This window comes from Corythoichthys intestinalis, chromosome 7 (genome assembly GCF_030265065.1).
Source record: "Corythoichthys intestinalis isolate RoL2023-P3 chromosome 7, ASM3026506v1, whole genome shotgun sequence".
NCBI lineage: Eukaryota > Metazoa > Chordata > Actinopteri > Syngnathiformes > Syngnathidae > Corythoichthys > Corythoichthys intestinalis.
In genome coordinates, this window is record NC_080401.1 from 29,660,747 (window position 1) to 29,681,922 (window position 21,176).

General features: G+C 40.1%; 1 protein-coding gene across 1 annotated transcript in view; it reads left to right on the forward strand.

The window, feature by feature from the left end:
* The first annotated feature begins 954 nt into the window (after positions 1 to 954).
* The window catches only part of syde2 (synapse defective 1, Rho GTPase, homolog 2 (C. elegans)), an 85,204-nt gene continuing 64,982 nt past the window's right edge, over positions 955 to 21,176 (forward strand). The window contains exons 1-3 of the mRNA XM_057840838.1: positions 955 to 3,127; positions 12,994 to 13,277; positions 15,327 to 15,663. Of these exons, the coding sequence (XP_057696821.1) occupies positions 1,144 to 3,127; positions 12,994 to 13,277; positions 15,327 to 15,663 (2,605 nt within the window). The 5' untranslated portion in view covers positions 955 to 1,143. The remainder of the gene's footprint in view (positions 3,128 to 12,993; positions 13,278 to 15,326; positions 15,664 to 21,176) is intronic.

Here is a 21,176-nt window from a genome sequence, read left to right on the forward strand (position 1 = left end):
GATGGCGGCCGTTTACGAACGCCCGCATCTAGCTTTTTGTAGATGTGCTGCTAACGCTATCGAATCTATAATGCATCTAGTCCTATATAAATGATATCTACTGTAACATTATGTGGATGTACTTTGTAGCAGGTTTTCGGCAGCAGTCAGGTATGTTGTTGTGTTTTTTATCCCGTAGCATGAGTTGAGCTAGAGCCGTGAGTTGAGCATTGGCATTACCCGAGGGGCCGAGTAATGAGAAGCATGATGTTTAGCTACTCTCGCTCCGTTCTTCATTGTGCCGAAGACTGCGCGGCGCGCTGAGTGTGTTAGACTTTCGCTTTACTTGGCATATTTCAATAATCAGAATTTGGATGTTTGTGAATCGTTCTCGAATCTTCCTCGGCCGAATCGCGAATAATCTAAGAATCGGAAATTTTGCACACCTCTAGTTGCTGACATATTTTCGGAATCAAAGCACCGTGTACCGAAACAGCATTCCGGCCCTGAATCTTATACCAGAACTGCGTTCCTGACCATTCTGGCCCACTTTCACCCCTGGCTGTGAATGTGTGTGTGTTTGGGGGGTGGGGGGTGGGGAGTCAAGTCATCAGCCAATCAAACGTGCGTTTGAGGGAAAAACATGGACTAGCACATTCAGCAAGTCAAAAGATGTAAATGTAAGTTTGAACATAATGCGAATCACTTAATAATGGTAGGGTCATTTCTATCCTTACATCATTTGGGAAGACCTTCTAAATTACCTATATAATATAAAGTCGTTATATAATGCAAATAACTATAAGGTTGCTTGAGAGAGAGAGAGAGAGAGAGAGATGAGAGAGGAGAGAGAGAGAGAGAGAGAGAGAGAGAGAGAGAGAGAGAGAGAGAGAGAGAGAGAGAGAGAGAGAGAGAGAGAGAGAGAGAGAGAGAGAAAGAGAGAGAGAGAGAAGAGCGCTGGGGGCGAGTACTAGCAAGCAAGCAAGCGAGCGGCACGGAGTGTACCTCCAGTGCGGAGGTGACAGCAGAGAATGGAAACGAGGCTCCAGAGGCGAGCTGAGACAGCGGCGAGCGAGGAGAAACCACTCAGCTCTTTCCCTCTGGAGCAAGCGTGTTGAAAGAAATCGGGAGGAATTGAACTTTTTCGGGAGCATAAGGAAAGGAATGGCTGATCCTCTGCGGAGGACTTTACTAGCGAAACTCCGTGGGAAAAAAAACAAGAAAGGAGAAACGCTCGGCGCTGGATTGGGCTCCACTGTTGCTGCGAATGAGGGCCGAGAAGGTAAAGAAAAAGTTTTGCAAATGCAGCGAGACTCCGTCGAGGCTCGCCCGGTAGTCACGCTATCAGGCCTGGATTACACGGCAGAGAGAATGAGCACGTACGAGAATTGTGTTGACGGGCCGGTGGTGCAAGCCCCGGGGGTTGAGTTGCTCCGGCTGGGTCGGTCAGAGGAGTTAGCCGGCTCATGTCCGCCGTTGCTCAGCAGCGGGGGCAGGGTTCGGGTTAATGGCCAGCTCCCAGGGGTCTCACTTCAAAGAGAGGTGCAGTTTGCGGGACATGCGATTACAGGGGCTAATACGAGCCACTGGGAGCCAGCGTGTGATGACACGATCATAATTTCAGGAGGGGTGTCCTTTGGAGACACACATGCCCAGAGAAAACACTTCATCTCAGTCCCATGGCAGTGCAGCGTCGGGGATTCAATTGGCTTCGGGGACAATTCCAATATTTTTTATTCTTATGCACAAACTGTGAACTGCACTACTTCCGATTGTGAGCCCCCGGCCCAAGGACAATCTCAGCGTATGTCAAGAACTGTCGCTGCCATAAATATACATAATGCCAACAACCAAAGTTTGAAGACACCAGTGCTTACAAATCCAGTCAATAAGCAAACAGAAGAAACCCTCATTAGAACAATTGAAACCTATGACCTTGCATATTCTGGCGACTTCAGGGGCCCTCTGCAGAGCCCAGCCTTCTTCCCAACTGAGCTAGAAATATGTGACATTAGCTTGGCATCCATGTGTGATACTAAGGTATCACTCAAGCGTCCTTTAGACAGTGAAGATGAGGATTATTATGATAATGAAATTCTGCCTTTCTATGAAACTAGGGTAAAAAATTCAAGTGATAAAGGAGATGTTGCGGCGCTGCCCCAGATAGGTCAGGATGAACGACATGCTGATGACATGCATCCTGCTCAGGAAACAGACAGGCTTAGGAACCAGTTGAAAGAAGCATATTATCTCCTGATAAATGCTATGAATGATATCAATTTGGACCAGCAGGCCAGTGCTGGTTTAACTGAGCATCAAACAACCTCTTCTTGCAGTAGCCAGTCTAGGGATAGCTTGTGCTCAAGGTTGTCGGCCAGAAACATGGACAGTGACTCGTGGTCCTCTGGAGGTGAACACAGCCCTCAGCAGGTATCTGACACCGATTCCTTGCTACTGTGCATTGGTGAAAACATTGAGGCTGGTCTCAAACTGAGGCTAAAATGTAAGAGCATGGTGAATCTGCCTTTAGCTAAGATAAAATCTACTTTAGTGCGCTGTGCTAGTGACAGAGACATCAGGTATCCAGGAGGACCTTTACAGTGCACAAATGTACATAGAACCAGTCCAGTCGTGTGTGATGATGAAATTGTTTCCGAACTAAAATCAAATGAAGACAGTGAGGATGCAGACATTATTAGAGTGGGCGAGCTTTCAAAAACTCAGGTTGCCTTCAGTGACGCCAGCTGTGGGAGGCTTTCTCAAGTAACTGCTGGCAGGAACCTTGTTGAAAGTAGTGGTTCCATCAATAGCCTTACTGATTCCTCAGACAGCAACCTAGAGGGATTTTTAGTGCCTCCGGGTCATGATAACAAACAGCAGCCAACTGAAGTTCCAACACAGGGGACCAACACACTCAGCAAAGGCAATGGTGTCACTGTCAACAAGATGCAACAGTGGATGCACAAAGGCCGCCTGTTGTCATCTGAAATGAAGCAACGAATAGAAGGTTCATCTTCATCCTGTGGAAGGAGCCAAAGCATTGAGCGTCCTTCTCCTGAGGCGAGTCTGAGTGGACCAGGGGTCCAAATGTCCAGCCAAGCGGTAAAATCCGTCAAGTCCCCTGCAAGCAAGACACCGCAGCACTCAGGTAGGACGGCCGCATGGAGTGGCCTCAACTTCTCTGGAACTCCTAAATCAGCGACCTCTCACCCTACTTCCTGTATGATTACTGTCACCATCCTCCACTCATAGTACACTCCGCCTGGTGGCACTCCTCCTCTTCTGGATGCAAAGCAAAGGGACGAGACATCTCAGACCTCTTTGCTTTCTTTAAAGATTCTCTAACTGGTGGCTGGGTCTCTTCTTCACACTAATCCAGGCACATTTTAACATTGAATTAATAGCACATCAGGTTTTAGATGGGATTACTCACAGTATAGTTCCATAACAACTAACTCATTCTTACCGTTCAAGTTCTTCTGGTGTTGGTGGTGAGATTTGTGCGGGTGAAATACATGGATGTGAACTGTGAAAACATCTGTATCATGAAACCTTTTTCGTTGATTTTGACATGTTTTTTTTTTCCAAATGGAAAAAAGCACTACAGGGTTTCAATTCATGCAAAATGTGAAACTATACCTCAAGGTTTATTTCCCCTCCTTGAATACTGTCCACTAAGGGCGTAGGTTTGCATTGGGACGGTAGGGCTAAAAAACTACCAACTTTTCAGGATGCTCAAATTATCCCCACCAACTTTTAAGCAAACTTATTTTCATTATATAATATGTTGCTTATATAAATCCCCTGACTGCCTTTCACCCAGTCTGTTTGGTCTTATTAATGTCCCTTCCCTGGCAAAAAGTGTACATGCAGGTTGTGCTGCTATATCGTCCCTACCAATATTGAGACCAAACCTACGCCCTTGCTGTCCACGTTTCATTAGTCTACACTCTACAGCGGACTTATTTTAGTTTGATGTTTGTTTCATTGCAGAAAGTACACTACAGTATATGTATATATATACAGTATGTACATATATTAAGGGTGTAATGGTACATGTATTCGTATTGAACCGTTTTGGTACTTGGTGCTCAGTTCGGAACGGAGGCGTACCGAACGAGTTTCTGACGTAATGTAACCCTTGCTTTTCGAAGCTGTGAGTCGATCGGGTTACAGTTTCTTTGTCTAGATTATATTTACTCCGTCTTCTCTACTATAATGAGGACCAACACGGTAGGACAGTAAGAAATGTCAACGGCGCGACAACGTGACCGCCGCGAGAACGCAGTGAAATGCGGGCGTTAAAGTCAATCAGCCAATGCACACCAGTCGCAGTGTGGCCGCGTCCCAGAAGCGGCTCAACGCGATGCATGCGAAAAGAACGGCAGAGTTTATTATTTGATGCGAGACGTGGCCCTCCTGCGTCAATACTACTAGCTAGCAGACCAGGCAGACCGGAAGTCACTCGTGTAAAAATACGGTGGATCCGGTCGATTTTCAAACTAAAATGCAATCGTAACCCACTTTTTGAGTCCATCAGATCTCTTGAGTGGTAGATTGGCGCACAGTTAACTTGTCTTTGTTGATTTACAGTTGTCTTCTCTGCTATAATAATAACCAACATGGCCCCGTGTTCAATACAAAACCCTCCTACCACAACAAAACAAGTAGGAACTAATATTCACATTGAAAATAAAGTTATACAACATAAAATATACAATATAAATGAATACTACATCACGTTTGTAAAATACAAACACATAATGAAATAAATAATAGCCCATTTAAATAAAATAAACTGAAATGAGCTAAAACACCTGTGAATGAATGAATGAATGAATTTATTGTCATTGTCATCAGAATCATTGACAGTTACAGAGTATGGGATAGTTTAGCCAGAAAGGAGAAACATTGACACAGACTATGGAATAATTTGCCCGAAAAAGACGATGACAGACAAAGGAAGACAGGAAAAAAGCAAATGCTTATCGATACCCGTCCCCCAACAGCCCGGGACGCACAGTCTAGCATGTTTGTGTTAAATAGTCAATTTTTTTTTTTTCTTTACTCATATATCTTTCAAAAAGTCATTGATTGCCATGGAATTTCGCAATATTGTCAATTTGAGTAGGTTCATTGGATAGGTTGATTTCCTAGTTGGTGTAGGGAGGGAAATTAAATATTAAGAATAATACACAGATCCTGCTTACACAATTAAATTTATTAATTTCTGTGTGGCGCTTTAACTTGAGAAAATCCACCAATAAAGCTTTTGAAAACCGTTCATAAGAAAATAAAAAATTCATTGAGGCATTTCATTTGTAAAATACATGTTAAAATCTTTGTCATTGGGATTGCTTTTCTTTAGCACAGGACTTCTTTTTTCTTCTTTCTTTCAGAAAGAAAGCTGACCAATACGCGGGGTCTGAAAGGCAAATTGTTGTTGGATTATCTTTATATATCCGCTACTTTTTGAGCAGAATTCTAGCTTTGTATAGGCTAACGTTCCTATTGTTGAAAGCACAAAGGTGTGTAATAAACAACTAGCACATTTATATTTTGCATTTTGTCTTCTTTCTTACCGAAAATGAACCGAACCGTGACCTCAAAACCGAGGTACGTACCGAGCCGAGATATATATATATATATATATATATATATATATATATATATATATATATATATATATATATATATATATATATATATATATATATATATATATATATATATATATATATACGGGGCGGCACGGTGGCTGAGTGGTTAGCACATCTGCCTCACAGTTCTGAGATCAAGGGTTCAATCCCGGGCTTCGGCCTTCCTGTGTGGAGTTTGCATGTTCTCCCCGTGCCTGCGTGGGTTTCCTCCGGGAACTCCGGTTTCCTCCCACATCCCAAAAACATGCATGGTAGGCTGATTGAACACTCTAAATTGTCCATAGGTGTGAGTGTGTGCGTGAATGGTTGTGTGTCTCCTTGTGCCCTGCGATTGGCTGGCAACCAATTCAGGGTGTCCCCTGCCTACTGCCCGAAGTTAGCTGGGATAGGCTCCAGCACCTCCGCGACCCTCGTGAGGAATAAGCGGCATGGAAAATGAATGAATGAATGAATATATATACGGTGAGGAGAACAGGTATTTGATTTCCCATTGGCAGTGTATCATATACTTGTTCTCCCCACTGTATATTCCAAATAGATATAACAATATTGCTTCAACATTTTAGGTAACAATCCCTTTTAGGACTGTATTACCTAATTGTTCTGAACATGTTTTTGCATTATGTTAAGTGTACTGAGCATGTGAGCTACTGCAGAGGTCGCTTTATGAGCAAATGGTTGAGGTGTCTTGTTTGCAAGCTGTTGTTGACTGTCAGTACTGTGCTTCTAGAAATAGAGTGTGATATGTGTGGCTGCTCAGAGGAAGGCCTCTGTCTCCATCTCTCACTGGCATATCATACAGTCTGTTTTCTTTGAAACCAGGGTTTCCCAAAAATGTTCTGCTCAAGATTCTAAATTCCTGCGCTTGACCAAAACTTACTTGAATATATCCATATCAATATACATTGCATGGTGCATAAATTATTGTCAAAATAAACCCAAGACATGGGTTTATTATTTCTAAGGGATTGTGTGCTTACCAGATGAGCAATATCGGAACAGTAGTTAACTTGTCAATCAATGACACAATGAAAACTGACCCAAGAAATTTACTGAGTGGTGCAAGCTAAATTTGGGGACTCTTATTTTTTATATTCCACTTAGTTGGTGCCTCTTTTGGAGTCCCCCACCTTTTTTTCCCTTTTTTTAAAATTTCCCCACTGAACATTTCCACAGCTGTGGCCAGAGGAATCCACAGCGGAACAGGAGCCAGTGCACTCTCTGCTTGTGTTTGAGGGTAAGGGGGTTGGGCTGTCATGTTGCCTTCCTCCCCAGTCATTAACTCAGGGCAGCTCCATGGTAACTTGCATTTAAAGAAGACATGGGATTGAATTTTTGAAATGCCATTCCTGCTGTTTAACTTGTTTGCGTGGCGTCACTTTCGTTCCATGAATGAGCAATGTGTGCTTGCTCAGAGTATTCAAACAATGAATACAATGGCATTAGCATGCGTATGTAATATAAACCGCCGTGTCAAAATTATATTTATTTAGAACAATATGTCAAACCCATACATAACTGCCATGACTGAGACCCAATAACTTGTCGGTCTGATGTGTTTGTTCAGATTTAAGGCAGCTTTTAAAGAGATACAGTTAAGTGATGGAAGACAAAACCTGGGGCTGAGATCCCAACCAACCGGGTCGGGGACCGGTTACGGTCCTTGGCGCATTTGCTACCAGGCCGCAGAGAAATAATAAATAATTTGTTAACGACCGCAATCGGGCCTGTGCCTCTTGACTAATCTGAATAGATATTTGCGTACGTCGCCCTCTAGTTGTTGGCCGCCATTACTAGGTGTTTACACACCTATGGTAAATGGTAAATGGTGTTAGCAGCCCAGTGCCACTCAATGTAAACAGTAACGTTAGCTGCTGTTGGCTGTGTGTTGTGTGCGGTGACGTCTTTGGACAGCTTTTTTTTAAGGGGAAAAGGCCACCTGCTGAGCCAGAAGAGGAGCCTCCAACCAAGGCCATTCTGCATAATACTGTATGTGGGTAAAAGCTAGCAAACAAAGGCAACAAAAACAATTGCACTGACAGCATCATGCCTCGTGGCGAACCGTATTGCTAAAGCCAAAAAACCTTTCACGGTTGGAGAAGAACTCATTATGCCTGCAACCAAGGATATTTGCCGTCAGGTTTTAGGAGAAGCCGCTGTTAAAAAAAGGTTAATTCAGCGTATGGTGGGTTACATTTTTCCTGCACTTAATGTTCGTTTTTAGTCCTGTCGTGTTGTTTTATATAATTTACTATAATTTTCTGCCGCACATTGCCGGTCGGTGAAAAGTAGGCCCACATCACACCGGTCCGTTGTGCCAAAATGGTTGGGGACCACTGATCTGGGGCATTGGCATTTTTGCTAGCACTCTTTGTAAGCCAAATGACTTATACTGTATCATATATAAATGACTTATACTGTATCATATATAAAATCCCAACTATTTTTTTCCCAATAAATACATAATTGTTACCTGTTTGCAATGTAGTGATTAGAGATGTCCCCGATCCGATCACGTGATCAGAAATCGGGCCGATTGTGCCATTTTTCATTTATTTTTCTAACTGCTAAAAGGTAGCCTTTTTTTCGGTATCAGATGGGGACTCGGTACCAGCTGATTCTCAAAATCAGGTGACTCACAATCAGTTGCAAAAATATGCGATCGTGACCTCCCTAGTAATAATAGCAATTAACATTTTAGCCGAACATTTTTAGGCATTTGGATCTCAAGGCAATGCACTGAAAGGGAAGTAGTCTATGCATTTAGCAACGCTGCCAAAAAACCTCAGCGGGATACGAGTGTTGACGTGTAACGTGACCCCGGACAATGTCAGACTTTTGCTGATGTAAAAAGAGAAAAATCTACTCAGAGGGTCCCCATTACCATATGAATGTGCATCAACAGGAATGTATGGTAAACGCAAAGATCCCCATTTGAAAGCAAGGCCAAAACGCTATATACAACAAAGTGTTATTTGTATGGACCGAGAAAAGTTTTTGCACTGATCAAAAAAAGAGCCTCTGTGGAGACAAGCTTAAAGGAAGGCTGGTGGGAAAGTGGATCAAGTGTTTGCAAGGAGAAAGTAAATCCATCAATTAGTAGATTAAGATTTAGAATATAATTAGGGAGAGTTTTACTGGCAGTACTACAGGTTTTTAATAGTACATCCAGGAAAGTAGTCTTCTCTGTTTTTAGCTCTGTCGCCAAACCGTAACACTTCTCATCTCAGCGCCACTTCTTCTCTCTTCCGCCCACACAGACATGCAAACCTTATATTATTGTGCTTTGGCCATCTGTTACCTTTAAAGGGGTGTGAGATTTATGTAGTCTTATTGCATCCTCCACACAGCACCATACCACAGGGAAGCAGGTTGTGCAGATCTGTTATGCAAATGTATTTGTCGGGTAGGTCACCGGTCTCTCTTTTCAAATAAAAAAATAAAAGACCAAGATATCTAAAAGCCTAAAATATAATAAAAATATATAGTATCACTCTAAATCACAAGATCAATCTATCAATCAATCTATATCCAGGCATTTCTGAATATTTTTGTTATACGGATTATTCTTTGTTGCAGGGATTCAAACAAGCACAAAACAATTGCAAAAGTTATAAAACCGTTAGTCATAAATTCCATTTAATGGTGTGTGGCTTTGGAAATGTGTTTGGCCAAAGAAGGAGTGTGGTAGTGGAGACAATGTTAAGGCTGTAAACCTGGAGCTGTCGCCTGGAATGTTAATCATGTCAGCACACGTTTTTCTTTCCGGTTATGAAAGACCCCTCAAAGAAGATGGCATGCTGATATCTTCATACAGAGGCATCCTTTAGTCTTTTAGGACCAACATCATAGCAGCGTGCACATTAGTTGAGTCTTAAATTTAGGGTGTTGCTTTTAATCATCTTGGATAGTGTGAAGGCCCCCGTCAGAACTGACCAATCCTTATTATGGTTAGTGTGTCATTGTACATCATCACTGACACTCACCTGAAGCATATAGCTGATTTTTATAAATATATTTTATTTTTTATCTACTTACTAATAATGTAAAAGTTTACAAAAACGATTTTAAGTGCTATCAAAAGTGGGGGGAAAACAGTAGATCCACAGTTTTAGCAGTATCTGCTTCATTTTTGGGTGAATTTTAACTTTCTAATGTCGCTTTCAACCAGTTTGGTGGAAATCAGGGGAATATATTATTTTTATGTTATATCACCGAGCAAACAAATGCCATTTAAACATTTTCTGCCTAGAAACGAAATCACATTTAATTGCATAGAAAATAAAATATTATTTCATGATGTGGTTTGCAGTTTTGCACCATTTCTATTTGTAGTCTTCAGCAATTTAAATGTGACAATGTCTGAGAGGCTTAATCCAATTTCAAGAAGAAAAAAGACTCCCATTACTGCTCATTTCTGTGTTCTCGAATACAGTTCTTCAATGGCGTATCGCAAGCAACACGTCACTTTTGCTCGTTAATATTCATGACTTTAGCAATTGTTGCTAGGAGGGTCAACCTCCCGTTTGTCCCTGATAGAAAATGCATGGAAATAGTGTACGAAAGAGATGTACCAATTCTTTCCGAAAATGATGTCCCTGGTGCCAAATTCACTGGTAAATATGTGGAAGAACATACAAATGTTCATTTAAAGGGATGGCTTTAATGTCGAGGGCTGAAAAAAGAGCCGACCTGATCCAGCAGTAGTTTTTTTATTGACACCTTTTTCTTGTGTGCATTGCCTGACGCCACTGACAATGACATTCTCCTGTTTCAACAATCTATCCTTTACCATTATATGTCCTGTCTTTTTTATATATTATTTATTTGGTTGTCTTACATCTCTGATCATTCTTGGGGGCAATTTACACAGCTATTTTTGTGTAGCGATCGCAAATGCTACTTAGTGGCAGCCAACGAACACATTTAATTTTTTCATTAATAACAAATCTTAATTCTATAATTTATTTACACTTCCCCCTTACTAAAGTTGTTTTTTACAACAGAAAAGGTCACAACAGTGGCAGTCAGATACCATTTTAATTTTTTTCAGGTCATTCATTATCAGACAGAAGCAGCACAGCAAAACACCACGCTAAAAAATAAGTAAAAATATCAAAATGGCTTACTTCTTCGTCCTCTGTAGGACCATGCCCACCAACAAAATATTGCTGCATATGAAATGTGAATGGCATCACCTTGCTGCCGTTAAACCAGTGTTTTGGACGTCCGGGCAAGTTGATCCATTCTTCACGTTTTTTTTCCTCTGGGTTTTTGGTTTCGGGAAACATATGAATAAAACATCCTTCAGATGTCGTAATGTCTAGAGTCGTTTCTACAAATTCCATAGCAGTGGTGTATACTCGGCATGTTCTTTTTTGAAAGATTACCGGAGAAAACAAGCAGAAATAACATGGATTGTATGCAAGGGCGTGTCTATAATGACCCACTTCCGCGTTATGATGGCGACATCACGGTCTAGAAATAGCATTCTTGCGGTACACTATTCCTGTTGATATGCTTTACCATAAAACCTATGACACCAGTAAATGAAATAATTAAACAGTACTGTTTTTTTAACCATTCCCATATTACTGAGGTGGAAAGATATTTGCTAACAGTAGCAAACCAATTTGTTGTGTAATGTTGGGAAAAAGCCATTTCAGCATTTCTGTGCTTGAAGTCACAGATGTTTTCCAACCACACAATTCTAAAAACTACCCATTTTGCTCTGAACGACACCAGGATTCTGACATCACATTGAATGTCTTTAACAATGACAAGAAAGGCCCTTTTAGACATTCCCAGATCTGTGGAGTAAAGCTAAGTGACAAACATCAGTTTGTTACAAATTTGGCTTGACATCATGTGCAGCCTACAATGTCCACTTCTGTTAGACTTTCCGTTATGTTCAGAAAAAAAATTCTCTGAAATATCATTGTTTCAAATAATCTGCAATTTCCCACACTAAATGTTACTTGAAGTAAGTTTAAGATTCTATCGTTTTTTTTTTTTCTAGGTTAGAAAGGCTGTTGCAAAACGTTGGTCAGAGAAAGTAAACTCCTCGTAGTATTTCCTTTATTGGATTCCTCTGCCTTATGTCTTAATACAAGCATTGGGTCTTGCGAGAGGGGGATAAGTCCATGATGTTAATTATTACACATTTACAATTTAAAATAGCACATTTACATACTGGCCGATTTGATTTTAATTCTTTGAAATAGAATTTTTGCAGTCAATAAGTTGGTGGGATGTGTGGAAGAAAATTTATATACTGATGGGGAAAAAAGGTTTGTCTCATCAATGCATTTTATGGGTATTATTTGGGAGACTTGGACAAAAACACTTTGAAGTATTTCTACTGTTCAAATTGAACAAGGAACTTCACTAAGCACCTCTTTCCCTGTCACATATGTAAACAACATATTGCTCGCTGGTGGCGTCGCTGTCACGCTCCTAACAAACCAGATACAAATTAGCTGATGTTGTTACAACAATATTCAGTTCTTTTTCAAATCTTAGCATGCACCTCTATTCATCAATTATAAAAACTAAAACTAGTGAAAAGGATCATCACTGAGGAGAAAATAGCTGAAAATGTGCCTGAGAATGGCGATCTCATGAATAGTTTGGTGATTAAAACTGTATAATGAAAAATAGTCATACAGTAGTTAGCACAGATTACCAAAAAATCCAAAAAAGATGTTGCTTTTCTGAAATTGTCAACAAAAAATGGAGATCAATAAAAAAATATCCATCCATTCAACCTTCATATCCATGACTTTATTTATAACTTTATGTATTTATTTACTTCCGGGCTCACCTTTGGTTTCTTGATACAGATGTTTCCTTCAATGTAATTTAATCTGGATTCTTTGTATTTTTGGTTGTGATTATTGAGATGAATGAATCAATCTACAGCACAGTGCTGTAATGGTTAGCATGTATATCTCACAGTGGAGAGGTCCTGGGTTCAGATCTTGGCTCAGGACCTCTTGTATGGGGTATGCATGCCGTCCCTGTGCTTACTTTGGTTTTTTCCCTGGGTACTTGCCACAGATTCTAAAAATATATTAATTGGTACTCTAAATTGTCCATAATAGTGAAAGACAGTGTGATGGTTGTTTGTCTGTATGTGCCCTATGAGTGACTGGTGACCAATCCAGGGAGTAAACCCTGCCTCTTGCCACAGTCAGCTGGGATTGGCTCTTGCGCACCCACAATTCTAATGGGGGCAAGCGGTATGGAACATGCATGGATGAATGATAAACATGATTCATTTGGTTGGAATGTCTCCAGGTATGTGAGGGTAACCCTCCAATTCTCTAACTTTCTCTTTCTGTTGCTCATTTAGCTCTCATTGAGAATGTCCAAACTCAAGAGGCTTCCAGGGCCATTGAGCTTTCAGCAAGGCGACCACACCTCCACAGCATCACGGTCGCGAAGAAGCGCAACTGGCTGCAGCAGAGCACACTTGGAAAGAACCATTGCAATAAGGATGAGCTGCAAGGCATGCTGGGACCTGAGGAGGAGGGCTACTTGGGGTATCCACAGCTACCACCGCCATCGAGTCCTTCCTCAGAACAAATGAGTTCAGGGGCACCAGTTTCACATCCATCGCACCTGAATGTACACAAGGTTAATTTGCTTTCTTTGAGAATAACTTATTGGATAGATTGACATTTAAAGACATGCTGATTTCCTTTTGATAAAAAGATCAAACTAGTGGTAGCCCTAAAGATGACATTTTTAATAATGAAAGAATAGAAGAGACATTTACTTGTGACGGAGCAGCCCCACGAATGCTGTATAGTTACTTACAGTATATTTTGTTGGTGTAGTGTTTTGTGGGGTTGAGGTCAGACATTTCAATGTCATTAGACTATTGAACATAGAGTACCATAGAATAGCCATCATTTGGGTGAATTAGATTATCAGAATTAAAGAGCATATGACACGAGAAAAAAAGTCTAAAATGTCATTATTATGTGAATTAGAATCATATTTTGAGACGATTCGACTATATACAACAATTTAGCAAAGCACAGATGACGAGAAATTAGTCTTTTAACCTGCCGGTTAGCCACGCCTACCATTACATGGCTTTAGCGTCCCCAACAGGTGGATGACGTCAGCGGTAGACTTGGCTCATCGATTTTACTATTCAGCCCATTGAGGGGAAATTATTCAGAACGAGGAAAACGCGACGAAGAAAGCCGCAAAATGTCATTGTTTCAGTCTCTCTACTCCAATATTTTTATAGGATATTCTTTTTACCCAAGTATTTTTCCCCAATAGCTATATAAATGGCTTGAGAAGGACCAGTCAGCCCGTTGAGGGGGAACTATTCACAACGAGGAAAACGCGACGAAGAGAGCGGCAAAATGTCATTGTTTCTGTCTCTTTACTTTAATATTTTTACAGGATACTCTTTTTATCCAAGTATTTTCCCCAATTGCTAAATAAATGGCATGGTCATGACAAATAACAGTCTTGTGCTGAATGGAATATGAAATAATAAAAATGCATTTATTCAGGACGACATGGCAAAATTACTCCATAATGGTCAAAACTGTCGACTTCACCTTTACTGTCGCACCTCCCGAACGATATTTTATGACACCTAAATCGGACATATGTCATTTCCCTTCCCCGGCTTCGGAGAATGTAAACAAACCAGAAGGCGTGACAGCTAGCCGACATGCTAACCAGAACCGAGTGATGTTTCAAAGTCTTCAAAGCGGAAAATCACAAATAGCTATCCTGGATTATTTGACATGACGACCCGGTTGTCGAATGTCTTAGCGGATCGGCAAACCGCCCGGCTGAGAGCAATTTACAGTTCGTTCCCCGGAGGAGGGTGGCTGGAGCTAACGCAGCTAACGTGCTGCTGCTAATGCATTAGGAGAGCTTTTTACATGCCTATCAATGATCAAACGTAAGTAGTCCTTCATTGAAAGGAAGTTTGTAGTGTTTACTTTGTAATCGCTGTATTCGTATTTGACATAATACAAAACAAGATGTTTACTCACTTCATCGTAAGTCCAATGGTCCCACAGTAAATATCCACGGTGAATGGGAACCTTTTGAAACTTCAAAAAGGCGCATACGCCTCTCCCTCATACAGAATGATTTTTCCGCAGCCGTTTGGCTGGCGTGATGCGAAAAATAAACGTATTAATCCGCAAAATCAGCTGAATCCTTCGTCCTCATACACAACAGTACACTGTAGCGTGAAGAGGACGTCTTCTACCGTACACGTCACAGCGCCCTCCTCCTTAATGCAAGACCGAAGCCGGAAGTCACTCATTTTCCTAGCGCGGGATTCAAAAAACTAAATAAATATAGCGATCGCTTCCACACACATCCAAGCGGTCCATATCATTCAGGAGCATAAAATACCGCGTGTATTATGAAATAAACATGCTTTTTCGTGTCACAGGCACTTTAAATCGTCTGATAAATTGTTCATTAAGATTTTGCTGTTCTGTTCTGTGTAGAAGCATGTGCTAATAGTTTGGTATTTTTTTCCTAGCTAGCTGGGCTGATTGTCCAGCTCATTCACAAAGTTTCCACCTTTATGAGTAATACAGCGTCAGTTCAAAAGAAACCTATTCTCATTATTGATGTTATTATTGCATACAATTATGAACATTATATTCGTGAATTTATTCTCTTTGGATCTAGGTGAGCGGGTTGCCTGACCACAAGAGTGTGGACCCAGCAGAGGAGAATGATGCTGACGATGAAGGCGAGATCTGGTACAACCCGATTCCTGAGGATGATGAGCTCGAGGTGTCCAACAGACCCACTGTCCGGCTGCTTGCCCCCTGTCATGCTGAGCCTCGTAGAGGACGAGATGCGGGTCAAAACACAAGGATTCTGGAAACTAGTGGTCCAGAGTCACTCGGAGAAAGCAGTTCAGTGGATGGCAGTCAAGGAAATGATGTCCTACATCTGCACAGACAGGTGCTTGCTTCTAAACCTCAAGAGGAGGGAGGTCCTTTCACCAGCAAATCAATAGGTAAGTTAAAGAGATGCACCTCTCTTGTCCTATTTTTCCCAGCATATCTCTTTCTACGCTCAATTATTGTTGTTGTTGCACGATTTTGCCCAACTCCAGATATTCGATACAGATATATGTAGTCGTGGACTTAACATATTATGGCTAATTGTATTGAGATGTTTTCCAGATAAACATTCCGTGAAAAATAAGAGAAGTTATATATACAGTGTATGTAGATATATTGCCCCACTATATTTATTGTTGAAATCAAAATAGAGCAAACATCAGTTTTTTGGATTAAGCGCAAGTGCAAAGTGCCAATAAGGCACTTACTCTGTCCTCAATGTGTGCGTGGATACACAAATTGACAGATAGCGAACAAATCAGGCTGCAAAGAGAAGTCAGGCGCTGGAATAAAGTTGAATTGGCTTTACTGTGGTCGTCTTTCTCTTGACAAGAGAACTGATACTTTTATCTAAAACTAAAAACAACAAAACATTGTGTCAATAATATGAAATAAAGTCATAAATATAGCAAAGTGTACAGCACATGTCAGTTTGAACAGCAACTGGCAATACAGCTCGCACGCAATGAAATAATGCAACCACATTTGACCACAAATGCAAACAAAACAAAATATAAAGATCTCTAAAATACTACTCAACGCTCATGCATATAAAACAAAGCAAGAATATAACTTACAAGTGATGTCTGTACAAGACAAAAATAACATGGTGAGATGGCAAGGACTGCTGTGCTACAATGACTGCTGACATTAGCTTGTCCATTTAGCTCTCTGTACTAGCAATGAACTTGCATCGACATTTGATGACGTAGGCAGAAAGTGGTGGAACTTTTCAAAACTAATTACACCTAAAGCCAGCAGGGGGGCATCAAAACACCAGAAAACAGGCAGGCAATAAGTGGACATGACAGCACTGCCATATGCATTTTGGCCCAAAACCAATAATGAAAAACCAATGTCAAGATTTTCCGATATCCTTTCAAAACGCTTTTATCGAGCGATATTATCGGCTACCCAATAATATTGGAGAACCCTAAATTTTATTTTATTGGATTTAATGCACAATATAAGTTGATAAAAAAACAACAAAATGTAACATTTTGTATCAGTCATTTAACAAAATTAAAATGTTAAAATTATATGCAATTCCTGTCAAAGTCTTTGTAATACCCTTATTTTTCGCATTAAATTGTTTAAGTTTTTTTTAAAAAAAGTTTAACATGTATTGTAGCAGAGGGTGTACTTAAGTGCACAATAAAGAAAATAAAATTTGTAAAAACTAGGTATTTAAAACTTTTTAAGATAAACTTTTAGAGAAATTTCAATTTTGTGCATGGAAATTGTTAACACTTTTGGTCTACATAATGGTGACAGCCAGCACACGACTCACTGTTTCTTAATCTACTCAACTTGTTTTTAGTCTTTCCCAACTTCCAACTTGTTATTCTCTTATGTGGCAACATAGTTTCTTGGCTCAAGTAAAGTATGTTGAGCTGAGCCTGTAATTATGACTTTTCACAACATTTTTCTATGGGACGCAAACATCCCTTTACTTGCACAGGAAGTATGATTGAGTAGTGTGTGAATGCTGAGGAAATGTAAGTGTTTTTAGTGCTCTTAGCAAAAGTTTTACTACAAGAATGAGGAATGATCTCAGGGGGTATTTTTCTTTAAAACTTTTCGACAGCAAAATTGCTCAAGTCTCTCAAGCGCACGTAATAAACTTTTTGTGTAGAAAATAAACCATTCTCTTATTAGATTAGTTAGTCGGCCAGTTTGTTTGCCCAGCAAAGTATTTGTGCATCTTGCATTAAGGAATTTTCCATTACATTTCTATGTCCACTAGCATTAATAATGATGACACACACAGAGAGTAAATTGAATTGAGGCTCTTTTTGTAAACTCTGACTGCATGTAATCTGTTGGGTAAAATTTGCCGCTTTTCAAGAGGCGGCAATTGCATGTTCAGCATATTAGCCAGGGAGCAAATGATATTTGAATGGCTGTAAAAATGATTTAAAAGTTCGCTTTCATCTTTGCCCTACTTGTGATCTGATTAATTTCCTCATTTACACCATGTAATGCAGTAGTCCCCAACCTTGTTATCACTGCAGACCGGCCAACGTATTGTAATTTTCCCAGCGGGAGCTGGGGGTGAGGGGTTCAGCTCAAACACAGTATAAATCACCTATTATTATATTTTTAGTCATACAGGAAGGAAGCATATTTTATTACTTTTCCTGTTACGTTTATTTTAGTTGTTTCGGGAAACCTCAAGAAAGTGCATTTATAAATGGGTTTCTGTGCGGCAAGCTGTGCACTGCTACCGCTCGTCTGAAAAGACCTGGCGTTGCGCCATCCACACAGTGAGCTGATGGCTTCCGAGATGTGTGATTGGGCCGGAGACTGTCTTTCTGATCTGGCAACCCTGAGGTGCAGCATAACGTTGGCTCTTGATCTCCATACTTGAGAGTTGATGGCACCTCGTTTGCACTGGGCTCAAAACGGAAACAATTATTTGTTTTTCTTGCGGCCTGCTACCGAGTGGCCTGCAGCCCGGTGTTGGAGGACCCCTGATGTAATGGATTATATTAAGGGTAAATTGGTTCTATTGAACATGTACCTTCAATAGTTGCCCTGTGATAATGTCTTTGAAGAGTACTTTTATAGTCCCTATGAAAATAAAAAACATAGCTGTGTGCTTTTCTTCTTTCCTCTTTTCTTCCTCTCTTTTGCCTGTTGATTTCGCCATTAATATCTGTAGGTTTGATTCGACCATCATTATATTGAGCGTTGTTGACTACATACTGAACTGTATTTGTTGGGGATGCAAGTTTTAGAATGTAAAGTGGTATAGTAAACGCATATACGGAAAAGATTTGATAATATTCTCTTTGTGTTTCTAAAGGCGCATATGATCACACGATGATATACAGGATTTGTTATTCATATTAAGCATATTTTGAAATATGTTACCATACAATAACAAGTGGTGTCAGGGCTCGAAGTTCGTCAAAGTGCGCTAAATATTTCGCTTGCCAGTGACCCCTTTGGCCCAGTGCACCCAAATTTTACTTCAGCTTACCTAGGTTGGCCAAGTGCACTCAAATTTTCACTTAAATGAGACAAATGTTGCATTGATGCAGACGCTTGTTCTTCTTATGTAATTTTGTGGTCCTGAATAAAAAATCGGATTTTTTTTCATGTGAGTTGTAGTTTTTTTTTTTAATTTTATTTTTATTTATTTATTTATTTTTGCAAATCAAGATTAATTTTTTAATGCAATGCACAGGTATCATGTGAAAAAGTATGAAGAATATGTATTTATAATAATCAGCGTTGGGGGGGGGGGGGGGGGCATTACTCAAAAAGCAATATACAGTCCCCGGTTTATGAACCCAGAGCCCTGCTGGCGACGTAACCTGAATTATCGCGTATATTGGAATTACCCATTTAAGTACCTGAAATACACCCTAAATCTCAAAATAACTACCGGTATCCATAAACATGAGTGATACGTCATTGTACTATCCTAGCCAAGATGTTGGCACTAAATCCTAGCTAGACAGCGAGCTAAACTGTAATCTTTCCCCTCTCTCTGTGCGACTTCATGGGAGCAAATGTGCACTTCCTCGTGTGTGCGTGCGCCTTCCTTAGTGTGTGCACATACGTTCTTCTTTGTGTGTACATGTGCTCTTACTCGTGTGTGGAAGCACTACCTGCACTACGCTTCCTGCGCCAAAATAAAAGCATGTATCACAAAACAAAGGTCAACATTATAATCAAATCCACATTTCCCCAAAGGGCAGAACAGTCATATTAATAAAATAAAGTAACAAAATAGGATACTGTGAGGTACAATAAGGTACTGTTTGCGTGACTAAAAAACAAAACAAAACAACGACTGGAGACAAAATTGCAGACGTGACGCCAGCTTCGTAAAGTCAGAATCACATAAGTGGGGTACGTCGTAACCCGGGGACTACCTGTATTACACATTACGTATTACTCTCAGAAATAATAATGCATTACATTACTTTATTAGTCCCTGCAGAAAGTAATTAATTTTATTAATAGTTATACCCAATGTTACATTTTTAACTCTCCTTAAAATAATCTTGCACGAGATGCAAAAGATGGAGGAGGAGAAAAGAATAAGTGTTCTCCAGTGTCTTTATTACGCCAGTTTGGGGCTCATTAGTAGTGTTTCACCGATACCATTTTTGGCTCCGAAACCTGGCTGTGCAGTATCGGCCAATACCGATACAACTCCGTTTGAGGAAAAAAAAAAAAAAAAAGTGTCTAGATATACGTATATAGCTCTGAGACCCCCAATTTGGCCAATTTTCAAAATTGTCCTATATGCATGTGTGATACATCATTGGAAAGCTTAAAATATAATTTTTCTGGGGGAAGAAAAATTTTGAACAGGAGGGCATTTAAAAAATAATAATAATAAACAGCAAAACCCTAACTGGGGGCGAGAGCACGCGAGAGCAGAATTAAAGACGCCACGATTTTAACGAGATATTATTGCGTACCTACCTCTTTTCAATCCAAAAACTCCATGTAGCATGTATCACCGAGTCACCGAGTGTCAAGACACAGCTGTGAATGGCCACAGCCTGATTTTTGGGGAATTTTAAGGGTGAAATATGGTAATATAACAAGGGTCCCAATGCAGAAATCGCAGACATCAAGGAGATTCGAGATCTTCATTTTCATACATTTACCCTTTTAAACATTTTTTTCCCATTTTTCTTTGTTTGGATCGATTATTTATCGTCTAAAATATTGGGGAAAATGCGACAGTAACGAACAAAATACAATTAAGCGATAGTTATGAGATAGATATCCGTGACTTTTTTACGGACGCCAATTTTTTTCATTGTGACGTAATTTATTTAAAAGTTTAAACTATGCGAGTGAATAATTTTTTAGAGTTTTTTTTTTTTTTTTTTCCAAACGAAATATCAGACATCAATTAATGATTCTTAGCTAAAAATGACAGGCGTTTCAAATAATAAATACCATTACTTACCTTCTCTTTATGGCTGGGTTGAAACAAAAGCAGTTGCACAACGTCTGTAAATGGGGGTTTTCAGGGTAAAACGGAAAAATTAAAAATAGTTCGGGCTTATTGCGCCATGAATCTGCTATGGCAGCATATAGACACATCGTTCTATCAAACACAACAGTTCTTTTGGCTTAAAATAGAGCAGTTTATTTTAAAGAGGGGTGCAAGAGCAGAAACTGCTTTTTCTGCCTTGTCTGTGTTTTCCGCTATATACATAGTTTATTTGAAGAGCTACATAGTTGGATGTGAAATCATTGCAATCATGGCTTTGTCAGGCTGCTGCTTACTTTTGTGAAACAGAAAAAGATTAATAAAAAGTGAATCCAGTACAACTTTTTTATTGCATACCTGGTATAGGTGACAAAAAAAAAAAAAAAATAATAATAATAATTCATCACAGCATCTTGTCTCTCTATCAGCCTTCCTCTC